This window comes from Nipponia nippon, unplaced genomic scaffold (genome assembly GCF_047370975.1).
Source record: "Nipponia nippon isolate SJK-2023a ecotype South Korea unplaced genomic scaffold, ASM4737097v1 scaffold_2, whole genome shotgun sequence".
Classification (NCBI taxonomy): Eukaryota; Metazoa; Chordata; class Aves; order Pelecaniformes; family Threskiornithidae; genus Nipponia; species Nipponia nippon.
This window is the reverse complement of record NW_028262336.1, coordinates 113,122,368-113,140,773: the sequence shown is the minus strand read 5'-3', so window position 1 is coordinate 113,140,773 and position 18,406 is coordinate 113,122,368. Positions and strand designations below refer to the sequence as shown.

Genomic DNA, 18,406 nt, shown 5'->3' with positions numbered 1-18,406 from the left:
GGGACCGCCGTGGGGACGGGGGCGAGGCGCGGGGCCGGCGGCAGCGCGGGGGGCGCCGAGGGCGCGAGCGGCGGCGGGGCCCGGCGGGGCGCCGGTGCCGGCGGGGCCCGCGGGGCCGGGGCCGCCCCCGCCGCCTTCTCCGCCGCCGCGGGGCCGTGCGGGGCGGCGGCCGCGGGCCCGGCCGCGCTGTGACGTCACCGGCCGGGGCGGCTATAGGCTGCGGGCGGCGCTCCCCGAAGCGGCGGCGGCTCCGCTCTGCGCGCTCACTCCGCGCTGCCGCAGCCCTCAGCGCCCGCGGCGCCCGGGCGCTCCCCCGCTGCCTCCGCCGGCGCAGGTAAGGGGCTCCGGGGCGGGCACCGGCAGCGCGGGGCAGGACCCCGCCCGGCTCCGGCAGCCTGCCCCTGCCGGGGAGCGGGGGTCTGGCAGCCGGGCCGCCGCTGCCTCCCTTCCCGCGGCAACTAGTTGGGGCGAGCGGCCGGGTGGCGCTGCCCGGGATGCCGGGCGATTTTGAAGTCGGTGTGGCGGCGCGGTGCCCCGTCCCCGTCCCGCCGCCCCTCTGCCGCCCCCCGGGCGCGGAGCCGGGGCCGCTCGGAGCGCCGCCGTGGCGGGGCGCGGGGAAGAGGCTGCCGCAGCCGCCGGCGCGGTGTTTTGGGGAGGGGGGAGCTGCGCAGGGTGGGTGCCTCGGAGCGCTGATGTGTCCGGCTCCCTTTGCAGGCTGCTCTGTCACTTTAGAGCGAGCGTGAGGCTGAGCCGGCAGCACCCCGGGCATTTCCAGCGAGCGCCCGCCAGCAGCCCGGCACTGATTGAAATATAGGCGTCTTCAGAGAGGGGAGGAAGATCCTCATCTTCCGAAGCCTCCTCAATGAGTGCCAAGCTCTCCAAGGAGTTGAGGCTGTCCCTGCCGGCTTGTCTTCTGAACAGGACATCTGGCACCTTAAACATCAGCAGCACCTGCATCACACAAGTGGGTCAGCTCTTCCAGTCCTTCTCATCCACCCTGGTTTTAATTGTCCTGGTCACCCTCATCTTCTGCCTGATCCTCCTCTCCCTCACCACCTTCCACATCCACAAGAGGAAGATGAAGAAGCGGAAAATGCAAAAGGCTCAGGAGGAGTATGAACGGGACCACTGCACCCGCAGCAGCAATAGCGGCAGCCAGCACCCTGGGACGGGGGTGCAGGGAGAGGCACCCCAAGGAAGAGACAGCCGGCTGGGAAGACCCCCGCAGGACTCGGAGATCCAGCGCCCCTCTCCCTTGGCAGCCCCGAGCTCTCAGCAAGCACGGGCTTGTTTGGACACAGCTGGTGCGGGGCTCTTGCAGACGGTGATTTTGTCATGATGTTTTGGGGGAGACCTCGCGAAGGCGCTGGGTGGTGTTTGTAAATACCTGAGTGATTATTCTAGTCCCCGAAGAAGAAGAAAACATTGCTAATTCAAATGAACGAACAAGCCCACAATCCAAGCGCATGACAGATCACATTGCGTTTCTCATTGACTGTGTGAGGAAAGGATGCGTCTTTTTACTGGAGAAGGAGCTGCACACAGCTACCAAATATCAAGTCATCCACCTGGAGGAGAGGGTCGGGGTGGGGGATCCCTCTTCCCTGGACATCATTACCCCGAGGATCGGGACAATCCCACTCTCTCGGGATTCCCGCTGCACCCTGTGTCACCATTGCATGGCGTGGGTTGGGGCATGGGTGAGTGGCGTGGGGGGAGAGGCAGGTCTGGCGGGTGCCTTGGGACCCCCTGTCTCCTCGGAGCAGGGCAGCAGCCCACCCTGGTCTCTCCTTTTGTGCTAGGACCTATGCCCCTGTCCCATCCCTCTCACTCCTTTCCAGGACTGGATATTGTTTTGTGTAGAAATGGCCACCCCTAGTTGGGCTTAACTGCAAGCACCCTCCGGCCCCACGGCCCCGTGCCCCCCAGCTGCAGCTCTGAGCATCCCACTGTCCGGGGGGATGGAGCGAGCTGTCTGCACAGAGCAATGCCTGGGCTTTGCTCTCCCCTCAGCTCCCCTCATCTTCAAATGCCCCCCCATCCCCATGCCATGAAACCTGAAACACACCCGGGACTGTTTTGTGTGGCAGGTCGAGGTGATGTGCAGTAACGTGCCTGTCCTCTCCCAGGGGAGGGTGTCCTTGTACCTCCTGTTGGTCCTGAAACAAATCCAGTTCTGCACCAGGCACCCCGCACTGAACGCCTGCATTTACAGCTTTGCCTCCCAGCAAGGAATCCTGCAGCAGTACAGAGCTGGCTTCTACTTTTTTAGGCTGATAGATATTTTTAACCCTCCTAATCTAGTAGACAGTTAGGGACGGACAACACTTAATTTTCTCCCCTTTCCCCTTCTGGGAAACAAACAACGCAGTTGTGCAAAATGTCCACTCCTAAACCCTGGCAAATATTTATTGCAGAAGTGGCTGGCGTAGTTTCTCCCTAGCAAGCACCAGGAGTTTTTTTGTCTGTGGATGGCAGGTGTGAGTGGCTGCTAGTACTGCATGTGTTGGAGGAAGCAGCATCGGGTACAGAAAATGCGGCTTTGCTTCGCGCTTAAATCAATGACCATTACTTGAAGGTGCCTTAACAGAGTGCCATATCCAAACTTTGAAACATCTTGTGTGGTATCATAGCAGAGGCAGCCCTCTACTGTGCATATTAACATCTAAAAAATGCAACAAAGAAAAAGTGATCCCAAGGGATTTCTTCTTCTTTTTTTTTTTTTCTTTCTATCCCAGCATTCAAAGTGATCTGAAGAGATAGTAATAGTCCACAGTTTTTAGTATTTTGTATCCACTTATTCCCTCTCTGCTGTACTCTGCCTCCCAGGGTGGCTGGTAGGCTAGAAAAAATCCCAGGCACATGCACCGGGAGGTCTGGGGCCCTGAGCCAGGAGTGAATGCCGGTAACCAATTTAAATTAGGGAAAGAGGGTGGCAGAAGTGCTCCGTAATCCTCTAATAGCCCCCAAATGGAGAGGTTTCAGGGCAGTGTTTCTGTTACCCAGTTTTACCCCTTTCCAGTCTTGCCTGGTCTGATGGGAAATTGCTGTTGAGTTTGGATGCATCCCTCCAGTGTTTTAGGCAACCACTGTATCATCCAGCTCAAGGAACTGCTCCACCAGCTGAGGTTAGTGTGGCAAGCGTACCTGCGACCGAATGGTGTTTTGCACATTGCAGTTTGATGGGAGTGATGGCTGACTCTCGCCGCCAGCCAGTATGATCAGATGCTAATGGCTACTTCATTGTTGCTGGGCAAGGAAATTGGCTTTGTTTTGTTTCCCCTAATAAAGGATGCATGAACTTTTGTGTTTAACCTCCTTATGCAACTGCAGCACAGTATTGCACCACAGGGAATAGATTTAGGACAATGAAGAGTGTTCAGTAAACAGTAATGGAGCTTCCTGATCGTTGATCTCCACTAAACAGAGAGATATTACTTTCCCCTTTATTTTGTGCCTTTTAAAAAAAAAAAACAGTGTATAATTTCGAGTTTTATAAAAGCAATAAGATGTTCCAAACCACTCCAGTGCATTTCTGGTTGATGATTCCACTTCTTTAGTGTCTGAAGTCAGATACTCTTCCTTCTGCCTTATGCACTCAAGGCATGCAATAATTCCCCAGAAGTGTACTGCTTGTCACATCTCATTGCAGTTATAAAATTGCCCTATTTTTGAAGAAAAAAAGAAGGATGGAGAGATAGATATATATATCTTTATATATATTATGGATATATAGGTATATATATTATTTATATAATCTAATGACACTAAAAGTAGTTGCAAAAATGTAACAAGAATTAAAATATGTTATCATGTAAAACTCTATCCTCTGTTAATTAGCTTTGATTTAATATTTTAATATCTCTGTATTTATGTAAATCTATGTAAATTACGTGGTCTATAAGTAAAATTTCATACTGACTTTAATTTTCTCAGAACTGTGAGCTTCTTGTGGTGTCATTTAAGGTTTTGCATTTCTAAAGTCAAATTACACAAGATATGAAAAGTTATAAATTCTTATTATCACGCAGAAATACTGCAATAAGTTTCCTGCGTACTCCCAATACACAATCCTATCTTGAAGTACTGCAAGCTTATGAGGTTTAATTGAACAGTCTCAGGAGATCTAGCTGATACAAGCAGGACACGTAGGTTTTCATTTTCATGAAACAATAAGCAATCTAGGGAATAGATGTGGATTTTTAAAACAGAGTTTATGCTTGGAGGTTCTGTCAAATCAATTGCTTCAAAACCCTACAGCTACAGCTAAACTTCTGCACTTAGCATTCAGTATTAATAAGGCTGATGCTTCTTTCCCCTCCCCCCTCCTACTTAAACTAGAAAAGTGTAGGAAATTGTTCATATTTCTAAAGCATACATTTTCAGCTAACTGTGAAACTGCCCAAAGGGTTTTGAATATACATATTTTATGCAAGTGTAACACCTATGTATCTGTATCCATATATTTAAATATTTTTGTGTAACCTTTTCTACGATATTTGATAGAGATGTCGGGTAAATGCTTGTACCATTCTCGTATGTAAGGAAGGATTTATACCCTCTTGATGCGGACATTCTTTTTCCTGTGAATTTGCACTGTTTTCGGCAAGTTACGATGGAAACTGGGCAGCTGAGTGCTGACTGCTGGAAGAACAGAGAGTCTTTCCTCTGTTAAGGGGCACATCCTCCGGCTGGATTTTCCTGGTTCTGAATAAGAACTTGGGGCTGGTTGCCCACTAGCATCCTGCATGTGTAAGAATAAGAAGCACTGTGGCGCTCAGCAGTTCCTGTCTGGTCCAGCTGCCGTCCCATGGAAGAAGCATGACAGCAGTGACTTGTTTTGTAGATCCTAGTGAGAACTGAGATCCCACCGGGCGATGCGGTGGCAGCGCTGGGGCTGGATCAGAGAGTTGGCGATGCCTCATCCTGCGCTCCCATCCTCCGAGCCTGCTGCTGCCCCGGGACTTTGTCCAGCTCCCACTGGCATCAACAGGAGTGGCTTCCACTGATTGCCAAGGGACTTGGATCCCATCTCTAGCCCACAGGGAGGGTGACAGCTCTCCACATCACCACCACTGGCCCTGCTCTGCACCCATCCCGGCAGCCTCCGTGGGGATGGAAACCATGAGGGCTGGGATCCTTCAGCCTGGCGGCACTGGGAAACTTGCAATGCTACTGTCAGCCCCGCTTCTACAGGCTGAGGCGTATAGGTTTCTACATGGATCCTATGTGGATCATGGACAGGGAATGTCATTTCATTAAAATGTGTCATTCCAGCATTTTTTTCTGTGGGGGTTTGTCTGCTGCAAATGTAGTCTCAGATGAAATTTGCAGGCTCTCCATCCAGACATGTTTTAGCTTTTGATACATCTCTCTCAGATGTATATCTGCATATATAGATATATATCTGGAAAGAAATGCTGGATAAAAAGCAAACAACAGAGACTCCACATTAGAGGCAAAACTGTCCTATGGCTAAAAACTGGGGCTTTTTTTGCTTTTATTTTTAATTAATTTTAAAGGCTACTATCTTTAATGTAAATATAAAGTTACTATGTGATTAGTGTTTTCCATAGCATTTCTGAGTAGTTGCTAACTTGTTTCTGGAAAGCTATGCCCAGTGTTTTGAAGCAACTGTGCTTTTCTCCTTCTATTGTTATGAATATGAGTGCAACTTTTATGTGGGGAGGAAAAAGAACATGACTTGACTCTTTAGACAGGACTGTATTATTTTAAATCCAGTTATAGGACTTGGTTGCTTTTTTTTTTCTTTCTAATGGTTATTCTCTCTGCACGTTTGTATTTTTTCTATGGGTACTTGTAACCCTGCATTTTAATACGTATGCAAGATATGAAGGGACACATGAAAAACGAAGTAGGAAACATTCTTTTTCCTCTTTTGTGTAAATAGCAAAATTTATAATGACTTAGATACCATTTGATTACGTTTCTCATCTACGTAGAATTTGGCATGACTCATGTACAAACCTTTAATAACGCTTTCATTTATGTTAAAAATTAGAACTACTTTTATCCAGGACTGACTTTCTCATCTCTTTCTGGTATCTAACTCTTTTTTTCCCTGAAGCCAAGCTTTCCATCTGATCACTAAATAAATTTCTAGTAGAACAGAGCCTCCTTCTGTTTTTAGTCTTTTACATGTAGGTCTCTGGTCTGAATCCAGCCAAACTCAATAGTGTAGAAAGTGTGTTACAAACGTGCAAAAACTGGATGGTGTATGAGCCTTGAGGAGAGAGGTGACTGTCTGACAAGCAAACAGGTGGAATTGGCAATGGTAATAGCTTTCCTGTTTGGAGTCATGGAAGTGAAGCCTCCCCGTCCACTGGATGGACCTGGGTGAAGGGCGACCCATTCCAGCCACAGCAGAGACAAATATCAATCTCCTTCCTGATACCGTTGCTCTAAAACATCATTTTCTATATGACACTCATTTCTGTAAATTATATGTAATGTATTTCTTATTCAAATCAAAGAAGTTTTCATTGCTTCATTGGTACTATATGTTCTCTGTGGATAACTAGAAGAATTAATTTTCCAACCCTTTTAACCCAATACCTCCACAAGCATCAATTTTGTATGAGTTAGGAAATAAATAAATATTTGGATCAGAACACTGTCAGTAAAAATTGCCTTTATTTATATAATCCGGTGTTCCAGTTGGTTTTACTTTGTTGTTTTCTTCCTTGAAATGGAGAAATATAATCTGTTCGTTATTTTACTTTTCTAAAGAGGACAAAGAATTTGAAGGAAGCACTGCAAAATACACATATACCAACAGGAGAAGATTTCACATGGCACAGCAGAACAAAATCCTGTAGGTTGGTTTCACAGTAATTCTTTGTTCTCTGTTTCTCAGACTCCCCACTCAGTCAAGCAAATTTTTAACGTAAAATCTTCTGAAAGAACTCACATATAACAGGTAGATTGCCTTTCTTTTATGGTTTTAGCCTTGCAAAAAACACTAACACACAGTCATTGACAAAGTACAGGTTAAAACTTTCCAAACATCTAGTAATCTAAAAATAATAAAGTATCCTAGGGGATTGTGAGTGCTGTAAATAAAGGGTAAGTATAGAAGGTTAGAAGGAGAAAATATTATTTCTATAATACAATAAAAGCAGCATGTGCTGGAGGATGAATTAATGATGTGTAAATAAGCACCTTTACATTTTATTCCTGGCTCTGTCACTCACACGTTGTGAGGCCCTCAGCTTCCAAGCTATTTATGTAGTAACCAATATATAACTTCTCTGTTAAATAAAGACATGGAACCTGCAAATATACAGCCCTGAAATGAATAAATTAAGCCTCATATACATTAACAAAATACTGATACTGTAATACAAATTAAGAGAGTCTTTATGCTAATCACCTGGCTTGAATTATTCAAGTGCTTACATTTGGCAGCGAGGTCCAAGTGGTACAGTGCACAGCTGGGAGACGGATGGCTGGGCAAGACGCTTGAACAGTCACACCAAGAGGCTCAATTTAATTTTTAAGTTGAAGTGGAATACGTATTACGAAGGAGAGCCAAGACGACTGTTTATTTTGACATTTCATCACTCATAACACTTTTTTCAGTGCAGAAAACAGCCTTGTGTGGTTTTGAGCAGAGTGCTGACTAAGGTCATAAGAATATAGGAAAAGGCAATTCTTGGGAGTAATCCCGTCACTAATGAAGTTCATGGCAAAACCTCCCTGAATTCAGTGAGGCCCGTACTACGCCCAAGGTGATACCACATCTGACTCCCTGCTGGCTCTCCATCCCTTGCCAGTGTCATCAGACTCTTGATTGCTGCAGTTAGTATTTCTAGGGCACATGGATTTCTCTTGTATTTTGACTCACAGTCTATACTCAGCTCCTGTGGGGGACAGCGGAGGATCACCGCTGTGACACACTCACACTTGCTTTTCTTTAGCTTTCTTTGTGTCCTGTTATTCTCTCTGGATCTGACTCCCCACGAGAGAGCCTGTCTGGTTAGTCTTTCCATAAGATGGGCTATGTTGGCCAGGCTTGTTTCTTCCTTCCAATGGGTAATCTCAGCCTATCTCTGACTTTAGAAAATTTCTCTCTTTAAGCAATCAGTTGGTTTGATTTCTGCAAAGATACAGTAGGACTTTACCCTCATCTTGATCCGGCATTGTCACGCATTTAACCATAGCCCAACCATAATAATATAGTATCAAGATCTCTGCGACAAGGCAGAAGCTTTTGAGAAAGTGCTGGGCTTCAAACAGTCTGAGAAATCCCGGCACGCTTCCTGACATGGTCCATTGGCTCTGGAACAACATCACATTTCCTGATTAAGCTGCCAGCCCTAGACTACAGGCTGAAACTGCTGAGAGATCATCATTCTTTCATATCAAGAACACTACTGTAAGGAAAAATATCAGTTAATATCAATTACAGAGGGGAGACTAAATAAATGAGAGGATGTGACGATAATATGAGTATTACTATGCAAATATATATGTAAAACCTGGGAGACAGACAAGGTCAACAGAATGTCTAGTGATGGGTGACCACCCGGTCCACATTTTCTTCTTTTAAATCAGATTATCACAATCCATTCTTTTACTTATGGTCTTGAATGCTATTAGACATATGCTTTTACTTTACTGCTCAGCTAGAAAAATCAGTGAGCCTCTGCTTCTCTATGAACTCCAGCTGAACTGTTTAAAGTCTATTTGTTTTCATTATAGAAATATGGTTTCTATTAAACCATCCTTTTGACAGAGCTCAGCAATAGCATGGGGGAGCCTTCACTTCCAGCACATGTGTTGGAGCTTGTTCAATCTAGCAATGGTGATGTGTAAAGGAGGACAACCGTCCAGATGATCATATGGGGTCACTGCAAAAATCTGTAAATATTGATTACATTTGAACAGAAAACAAGAAACATGTAAACCCTGAGACAGCCATGCTTTTCACCTATCTACAGTGAAACAAGTTCAAAACATCTCTGCTCACCACTTGAATTATTCTGGATTTATATACCTCTAGAACTGAGCTGACTATATGGGCCATTACCTGCCTGGCAGAGCTTCTCTAAAGTCAGTTCCTCCTGGGGTAAAGGGATGATGATGAACCTAGCAGAGGAGTGGAAAAGGTGGCCGAAATGTGACAGGTGGGTTTTAGTATTACTGTTTGCATAGCGCTGTAGCCATACTGCAGGGGTAAGAGCAGATTCCTTAGGTCAATATGCTTGCAAGTGAGAAAACATGACAGTACCACGCAACTCCTTTGTTATAAGATCTGAGTGTAATGTCTTTTATAAATGAAAAGTTCAGATATTACAGCTTCCAGAGAAATTCTTGAGATCATTATGCTCCAATTAGGCCTTCTCTGTTTCTTTTCAGAAGATTTCTTCTAATGTTCTGGAAAGCAGAATCTCAGATTACATCAAAACAAAGCAAGCAATGTGACCTCATAATCCATGTGAGAAAGCTGAGTTTCTGAAAGACACCAGGTTGACAAATCTCTATTTGTTCATAGACTGGGCACTTCACCACCAGAGAATTGTGCTTCTTCTCCACTGACATGCACCCCGAGTTGCAGTGAGGGGCCAGGAGGAGGAGTTCAGATTCCCTGAGCATGCAGCCCTCATTCAGCTCCTTCAGACTGACAGAGGTGGTGAACTTGCAATAGCTGTCAACAGGAAAATGGAGAGAAAACACTCACCTCCCATCACTTAAGGCATGGAAAAAAACAGCTTTTGGAAAAACAAAGGTCTTTCTGGGTTAGCACTGGTGATTTGGTAAGGAAAATTCCCAGGATTTACTTCACAGCACCTTGGCCTGAGTAACTTCTCAGCTTGAGGAGGTTTCCATTTGCCTTCCTGTCTTCTGTCCACTGCCAGCACTCTTCCAGACCACTTTACCTGAATTCAGTGTTAGGTCGTCAGTAACTTATTTTACTCTGAAGCAAATTGTGGTACACTTGCACAGATGGATAGTGAATGAGTTAGTGAGTCACAAGGGAGGACTGGTACGGCAATGGAGTAACACCCAGCAGCAAGGGGAAGGATGCAGGGGCACTAAAACCATCAGCACAGTTTTGGGAAGGGCTTATGAGTCCCATTTAGTCTATCTGGTGCTTAATATCCATGTCATGGATGTCTGAGATTAAAATATAGACAGCCTGCTGTGACTGTAGGCTCACCTGACTCGGGTACTGTCACACCCCTCTGCCACAATGCCCACAGCCTGCTTCTCACCCCATACTGTCCAGCTGCATTAGCCTGCTTTTATCCCTCTACCCTTTGAATGAGTTCCTTCATGGTTGCCGAGATATCCCCCTGCTCCCCTGTGTGTCCAGCCCCATACAATGTCTGCAGCTCCCACTCCTGACCTGGTTTGCTTGCACATGGCATGAATTGATCAGTGCAGACAAGGTCCCAGTTACCCCTGCCTTCCTCCCCGTGCAGCCACCAGCATGGGCTTCACCCCCAACTCAGCCACCCACAGATCTTGTAAGGAGTCAACACCATTCAGGTTTCTTCTCTTCTGTCAAATATACTTGGAATTAGCCAATGGATGCAAAAACTATTGGGGGAGGACAACTGACAGGCAGTTGGGCAGTGAATCTGACGCCCAACTACAAGAAGGGCTGGCAGGAGGATCCGGGGAACTACAGGCCTGTCAGCTTAACCTCGGTGCCGGGGAAGGTTATGGAGCAGATCATCTTGAGTGCCATCATGCTGCATGTACAGGACAACCGGAGAATCAGGCCCAGTCAGCACGGGTTTATGAAAGGCAGGTCCTGCTTGACTAACCTGGTCTCCTTCTATGACAAGGTGACCCACTCAGTGGATGAGGGGAAGGCTGTGGATGTTGTCTACCTGGACTTTAGTAAAGCCTTTGACACTGTTTCCCACAGCATTCTCCTGGAGAAACTGGCTGCTCATGGCTTGGACAGGCATACTCTTTGCTGGATAAAAAAACTGGCTGGATGGCCGGGCCCAAAGAGTTGTGGTGAATGGAGTTAAATCCAGTTGGTGGCCGGTCACAAGTGGTGTTCCCCAGGGCTCAGTATTGGGGCCAGTTCTGTTTAATATCTTTATCAGTGATCTGGATGAGGGGATCGAGTGCCCCCTCAGTAAGTTTGCAGATGACACCAAATTGGGCACGAGTGTTGATCTGCTGGAGGGTAGGAAAGCTCTACAGAGGGATCTGGACAGACTGGACCAATGGGCCGAAGCCAATGGTATGAGGTTCAAGAAGGCTCAGTGCTGAGTCCTGCACCTGTTGCCAGTCACAACAACCCCATGCAACGCTACCGGCTTGGGGAAGAGTGGCTGGAGAGCTGCCTGGTGGAAAAGGACCTGGAGGTGCTGGTTGACAGCCGCCTGAACATGAGCCAGCAGTGTGCCCAGGTGGCCAAGAAGGCCAATAGCATCCTAGCTTGTATCAGAAATAGCGTGGCCAGCAGGACCAGGGAAGTGATTGCCCCCCTGTACTCGGCACTGGTGAGGCCACACCTCGAATGCTGTGTTCAGTTTTGGGCCCCTCACTCCAAGAAGGACATTGACGTGCTGGAGCGTGTCCAGAGAAGGGCAACGAAGCTGGTGAAGGGTCTAGAGCACAAGTCTTATGAGGAGCAGCTGAGGGAGCTGGGGTTGTTTAGTCTGGAGAAGAGAAGGCTGAGGGGAGACCTTATTGCTCTCTACAACTACCTGAAAGGAGGTTGTATCAAGGGGGGGGTCAATCTCTTCTCCCAAGTAACAAGCAACACGACAAGAGGAAATGGCCTCAAGTTGTGCCAGGGGAGGTTTAGATTGGATATTAGGAAAAATTTCTTCAATTTCTTCAAGGTTTGTCAAGCATTGGAACAGGCTGCCCAGGGCAGTGGTTAAGTCTGCATCCCTGGAGATATTTAAAAGAGGTGTAGTTGTGGTGCTTAGGGACATGGTTTAGTGGTGGACTTGGCAGTGCTAAGTTAACGGTTGGACTCGATGATCTTAAAGGCCTTTTCCAACCTAAACAATTCTGTGATTCTATGAATGTGCCTGCACACTAATGCAGGCGTTACAGAAATAAGTTATTTTTCACATCTCATGAATTGTAAGTAAATTTCAATTCACTTACTGACTCATAGTTTTGAAATGTTTGGATTTGGCATTGCTGTTCAGCAATACCTTTGAAGCCCATCTGTGCTGTTTGTATGCTCTTTCTTCAGCCCCCAGGCATTGTCTGTTTTCTTTGGTTTTCCAGACTGTAATCTTTTGAAGGAAGAAATTAGGGGTCTGTTTGATAATTGTGATGGTTGTGTGAAGCTTTTTCAGAAGGTGAATCATAGATTTCTAAGACTAAAAGGGGATCTGGAGGCATATAGCTACAAAATGATCTACAGTCTGTCACAAACAGGACTTTAATCCAGTAATTCATGTCTCCTGCCTGGCAGGTCCAGTGGCACAGAAGCATTCATTTTTTAGAAAGAGAGTTGTAGTTGATTTCCAGTTTGCAAGTGCTGGTGAATCCAGTTCATACTTTCTTAAGTTGTTTCAGTGATTATAAAAGTAGCCTAAAAATAAAGGGTTTGTCCCTTCAAGGCAATATTTTTTAATATGCAGAATGAAGTTAGCATATGCAGTAGTTATTAGGACACTGTTAAAAACAGACATCTAGCAAGGAAGGTAAGCCATCTGTGAAAATACAGTTCCTATTACATGTAATAACCCAAACAATGCCTCAGTTATAAATTCACAGCACTGGGAGTGTAAACAAAACTGTGTCCTGGGGGAAAAATATGGGAAAGTGTTACATATGCAACCGTGTACCTACTCTGAAGGTGTCAGCTGAAATAAATGAGATGTTTGTGGTCGCTGTGGAATTTAGCCTTACAAAATAAACTATTTTTGTAGATTTATCCTTCCCTCCCTTCATTGTTTCCCCCTTATTCTAATGTCTTTTTAGCAAAAAAATCTTGTGCTGAACATCCAAATATGTCTCTGCATTTCACTAACAGCAAAGCTGGCTGAGGGTTTTTTGACCTGATGCTGCACTGAATGGATCAAGGGCTGGACCAAAACCCTACTGAAGGTAATGGGAAGCTTACGTCCATTCCAATGGGATTTGGATTATATCACAAATATTCCTGATTCATATCTCATAGTTTTGAGGGTCTAGTGTACAACAGGCCTGCCATATTTGGAAGTTCAAATGGCTTTTTACAGTTAAATAGCTGAAAACTATTTCACCTGTAGATTACACAAATTTATTTTCCAAAGAAGACTTAAGAACATAGAATTGTCTCATTAGATTTTTTTAAAATTAGAGTTAAGCTTGCCATTTTATGACAATTTTTAGGCTAAAGTTACAGGGATCTGTAACTGTAGAGGAGAAACAACTAAAATCTGGTAATATAACCTCCTAACATTACAGACAATTTCATTTTCTCTAAGAGTAGCCAGGTTTCTTCTCATCCTTCTTTCTGTGAACAGCACAGTGGTTGTTAGCAATTGTGATTTTTATTCATGGATTTAAGGGGTTTTGCAAAATAAAACCATTAGGTTCTAGGGCTTTGTTGCAAATGAATGTCCCCTGCCTCCTCACCTCTGAAGACAAAGTCACCTTGGTCTTGGTGACCAGGAAAAGGCTCAACAGCAGCCAGTTTGAAGGCCTGGGTAAAAATCATGATGTAGAAACTCAGGATTCTTCAGACTGACTGGATGTGGACTAGCAGTTTTGGACTTGAATATGCCCTCCTGAGAGCCAAGACAGTTATGTTGGTTCTGGTGCAGCTGCAAAAAATTCAACAGTCTTCTTCTTTCAAGGATGACGACAGTTGAAAATTCCTTAGTGGGCTGCATACAAAGACAGAGACCACATATGGTCCACAGCTTTTTGCATTTATATAAATATAAATATATATACACAAAAATAGATGTGTATGATATATATACATGTATGTATGTGTATCATGCATGTACATATATATATATAAATTCTCACACACAGATTTTGGTCTGATGACTCCTTTTCAAGCCCAAGATTCAACTTTCAAGTTAATGAGGTTTTCAGAAAAGTTTGGGGTTATTTGTGCTTTTTTAGCTGCTTTCATCTGTGTCCTCAAAAAAAAAAGAATCATCAGTTATTGAAACTTCTGGTTATTTATAAAAGTATAAGCAAGTGGCATCAAAACAATTCACTTCCAGCTTAAGCTGAGAAGTAATCTTCATTTTGGTTTGTCCTAAGAGAAAGAGAATAGCATTCATGCTTATCAATAAATATTTCCTAGGGTATCCAGATAGGAACAATGTACCAAAAGAAGCTGGCATTTTCCTTTTAATTGATAAATAGTTCAGAAAACAGCCACAGGACAGTGCAGGAAACGTGCCTTCTAGTGAGAACCTAAAAAAATCAATCTGTTCTGCTTACCCAAGAAAAAGCTGAAAGGTGATTTGAGCACAGTCCTATGTGGGAAAGATATTTTTCATGGGGAGTAGTTGGTTAGAATAGAATAAAATAACCTAATGTGACACAAATTGAGGAAGCTGATGCTGTATAATGTGGAGAATATTTTTGATAGTAGAGATAACGAATTGGGCTATGGTAGATTCTTATCATTTGAACTGTTTAAATCCACATGTTATTGTAAAATATCATTACTTCTAAAGAAGTTACAAGGCTGATGCAAAGATTTTTGGTTAATGATATTCCTCAGATGAATTTCTACAGGAGATCAGACAAGATGATTATATCACTTTCCTTTGGCCTTCAATCTATTGATCCACAAAATACATTTTTCACCATAAAATAGACTTTTTGTGTAAAGGACTTTTTTTTTTTCCCCCAGAAAATTGCACAGAAACTGACAATTAAAAAAAAAAAAAGAATTTCCACATTTTTATGTCACATGTATTTTTGTTGCAAGGTTAGCATTTCCCAGAGACGAGGGTTTCTCTTTGCTTTCTCATAGCACACCTTCACTACTGCATGACACATTCAGCTGATAGAGGACATTCAATATGCTTGACAAGCGCTGTTAGGTGCATAATGGTAAAGGCTGCCTCAAACAATACTCCAGTCTCCTCTCCTACACACTTTGTTTCAAGAGATGACATGAAAGGTTAAAAAATGTGTAAAGAAGGAAAGAAGGCAATTTGGGGAAAGAGAGCATCACTGAATTAACTCAGGGTTTTCAACTATAATTAAGGCTGGTCATAAGCTGAAAATATTGTAAGATTCACAAACCCCCTTTCTATAGATCGAAGATCAAACTTTATGGTTTACTGGTGGGATCAAGATAGTAACCCCCTAAAAAGTTAGATGCCTCTAGTGGCACTCTCTGTGTGCTCTTGGAAATCTCCCAGTGCAGCGGGGTGTATATGTGTACAGCTAGGCTTGAAGTTTATATGCAAAGTTGTTACCATAGTTGTTTGGGCCCAAGCAACCTGTGTTCTTCCTTTGCATGATGTTTGTTGTATAGAGAGATAAAGGTATTAGCCAACATCATACTGGAAGAAAATGGCCACTTGTCCTATAAAAGTGGACTTCTTAGTACATATAAATTCATGGGAACTAAATTCAGTAGTCTGAAGAAAGGCATTAAATACTCTCAAGATTTTTGCTGCATCAGCTAACCTCATGGACGGATGCAGAAATTACTTGCTAACTCCTGAGTGATGCAGGTCAGATTCAAAGAGCTAAAGCACTGTACATGCTGGAGAAAAGGAAGAAGTTACTAAAAGACTCAAAGCCTTTCTGCAGAAAGGGTGTGGTGATAAGTGGAAAGGAAGCTATGGAACGAAGAACAAAAGGATAAATGGGTGGGAGACAACTTTCAGGGTTTGCTTTGCCTGATGATGTCTCTGAGCCACTCACTGGTAGTCTGTCATGGCTGTGAGCAGAAGGAGCAGCAAACCCTGGGTATTTGGGAAACATGGCACATCGTCTTGATTCTTAATGCACTTCCAGGGTTAAGTAGCAACTAGGTGTGGGAATTTCGATATGCCTTTGGGACCACTGCCTGCTTTAGCCACGTAAATCCTTTGTTGGATGTAGCCCAATTAATACAGTAGGGGGCAAGACCCAAAAGTTGCAGTGCCCAGGTCTTTTATTGGATCTAGCTTTAAACATCTCCGCAGTGTTTGATCTACTGAAAATTCCCTCCACCCCCACCCAATTCTATATTATAGTAGATACACTTATTAAAAAAGCGGCTTATATCCTTGCATAACCTCATACCCTAGCTCAGATTCACTTGCAAAACAGATGTATTTGCTCCCCATGGTTTTGTCTTGCTCTGCCTCCTTTTTAGATTCAAATCTATAACAAGTTTATAATGATGTGGTTAGCTATCTGTATAATTTAATCTATAAGCTCCTTGGGGTAGTGATTTTGTTCACACGTACCAGGCACACAAATGGTGCTGTGTAAACACAGAGGATATGCCGCTAATTAATAACAGCTCAGTTCAGTTCCAAGGGTGACTTACACAAGTGGGAGGTATTTTAATGCTAACTGTTTGCTCTGAGGACTGTCTTCTATGTAATGCAAAGTAAGAAGATCATTCGAAGTGTATGGAATTGTTTGTGACATTAATTCAGTCCCAGATGTGTTGAATTGTTCCAATATGCTAGGCTGAGAAGCTGAAGCCATTGAAAATGAATATGGTGGGTTGTTAATGTGCTTGATTATAAGGAAATTAGAACACTTGTTGAAATGTTGTCAGCTGAGTTTAATTTCCAGTGGATTTATTGAGCATGAAACTCATGGATGAGGTTGTATTATCCTGGATTTTGCTTTTCCAGCAGCACTGTATTTCCATTACAATATTACCACTACAGGTGATATTTTTTGCTCACTGAAAACAGCAAAACATTTGTAAATGTCATTGTCCATGGGACAGTAATACGCTCTTTTAAAAGTTCCTTTCTATAATGAGAGTGACCTCAATTTCTGTCACTGCTCATAAATGACACAGCTCACAAGCTGTCCGTTCTGCTGCAGAGTTGCCAGCAGTGGCAAAACTATCTGTACTTGGATGTAGAAGCACATGGTGTGTTGCCCTCCAAGGCACAGAGTAATGGTGACATTGGTCTGTAAATCACTTAATTAATGTAAAAAACACTGCACATTTTAGTGTGAACTGGAGGCAGGTGACACATTCACAGCTCAGGAGACTGAAGTATTCAGTCAGTTCACTTGGCTGCTGCAGCTTGTAGCTGCTCTGTGGAAACCAGCTGCCAGCACGTCTGGTATCATACAAGGATGCCCATTTGTGTGGATGAAGAAGTTCAGATCTTCTGCTTGAGGCCACTTTGGGCTTACAATTTTCTCATTTATCTCTGAGACTCTCCTACCAACAAGTCACCTGCACCCACCCACTATTGACCTAATCTTGAATCAGCTGCAGAGGACTAGCACCATTGAGCCCTTGAGCTCTGGTATGGTTGAATTCAGCCCCATGCGTTCGCATCGGTCATTTGGCAGAATGGTGAGATGCATGAGAATGGGAGCTGTAAAAGCTGTTGGGCTGGATGAGATTTCCCAAGCTATCTAGCTGTAAATACTAAGAAGGGTTTAAAGTCAGGTAAAACTCTGGAGGGCAGACTTTGGCCTGTTCAGGAGCCTGGCTGATAGAGTCCCTTGGGAACCAGTCCTGAAGGGCAAAGGAGTCCGGGAAGGCTGGACATTCTTCAAGAAGGAAATCTTAAAGGCACAGGAGCAGGCCATCCCCATGTGCCGAAAGACGAGCCGGCAAGGAAGAAGACCAGCCTGGCTAAACAGAGAGCTTTGGCTGGAATTCAGGAAAAAATGGAGTTTATGACCTTTGGAAGAAGGGGTAGGCAACTCAGGAGGACTACAAGGATGTCGTGAGGTTGTGCAGGGAGAAAATTAGAAGGGCCAAAGCCCAACTAGAACTTAATCTGTCTACTGCCATAAAGGACAATAAAAAATGTTTCTATAAATACATTAGCCACAAAAGGAGGGCTAGGAGACGCTACAGCCTTCATTGGATGCAGGGAAAAACATAGTGACAAAGGATGAGGAAAAGGCTGAGGTACTTAATGCCTTCTTTGCCTCAGCCTTTAATAGTCAGACCAGTTGTTCTCTGGGTACCCAGCCCCCTGAGCTGGAAGACAGGGAGAGGGAGCAGAATGAAGCCCCCATAATGCAAGGGGAAATGGTTAGTGACCTGCTACACCACATAGACACACACAAGTCTCTGGGGCTGGATGGGATCCACCCAAGGGCACTGAGGGAACGGGCAGAGGTGCTCACCAAGCCACTTTCCACCATTTCTCAGCAGTCCTGGCTAATTGGGGAGGTCCCAGTTGACTGGAGGTCAGCAAGTGTGATGCCCATCTACAAGAAGAGCCGGAAGGAGGATCTGGGGAACTACAGGCCTGTCAGCCTGACCTTGGTGCTGAGGAAGGTT

At 44.6% G+C, this 18,406-nt stretch overlaps 1 protein-coding gene across 1 annotated transcript; it reads left to right on the top strand.

Moving 5' to 3' along the window:
* The first annotated feature begins 206 nt into the window (after positions 1–206).
* CUNH11orf87 (chromosome unknown C11orf87 homolog) lies at positions 207–6,665 on the top strand. The gene is made up of 2 exons (XM_087759009.1): positions 207–334; positions 715–6,665. The coding sequence occupies exon 2, from the start codon at positions 863–865 to the stop codon at positions 1,337–1,339; it is 477 nt and encodes a 158-aa protein (XP_087615135.1). The 5' UTR covers positions 207–334; positions 715–862; the 3' UTR covers positions 1,340–6,665.
* The last annotated feature ends 11,741 nt before the right edge of the window (positions 6,666–18,406 follow it).

Excerpts from the sequence above, each read along its gene's own strand:
- CUNH11orf87 (XM_087759009.1), top strand. The coding sequence starts at position 863 with ATGAGTGCCAAGCTCTCCAAGGAGTTGAGGCTGTCCCTGCCGGCTTGT.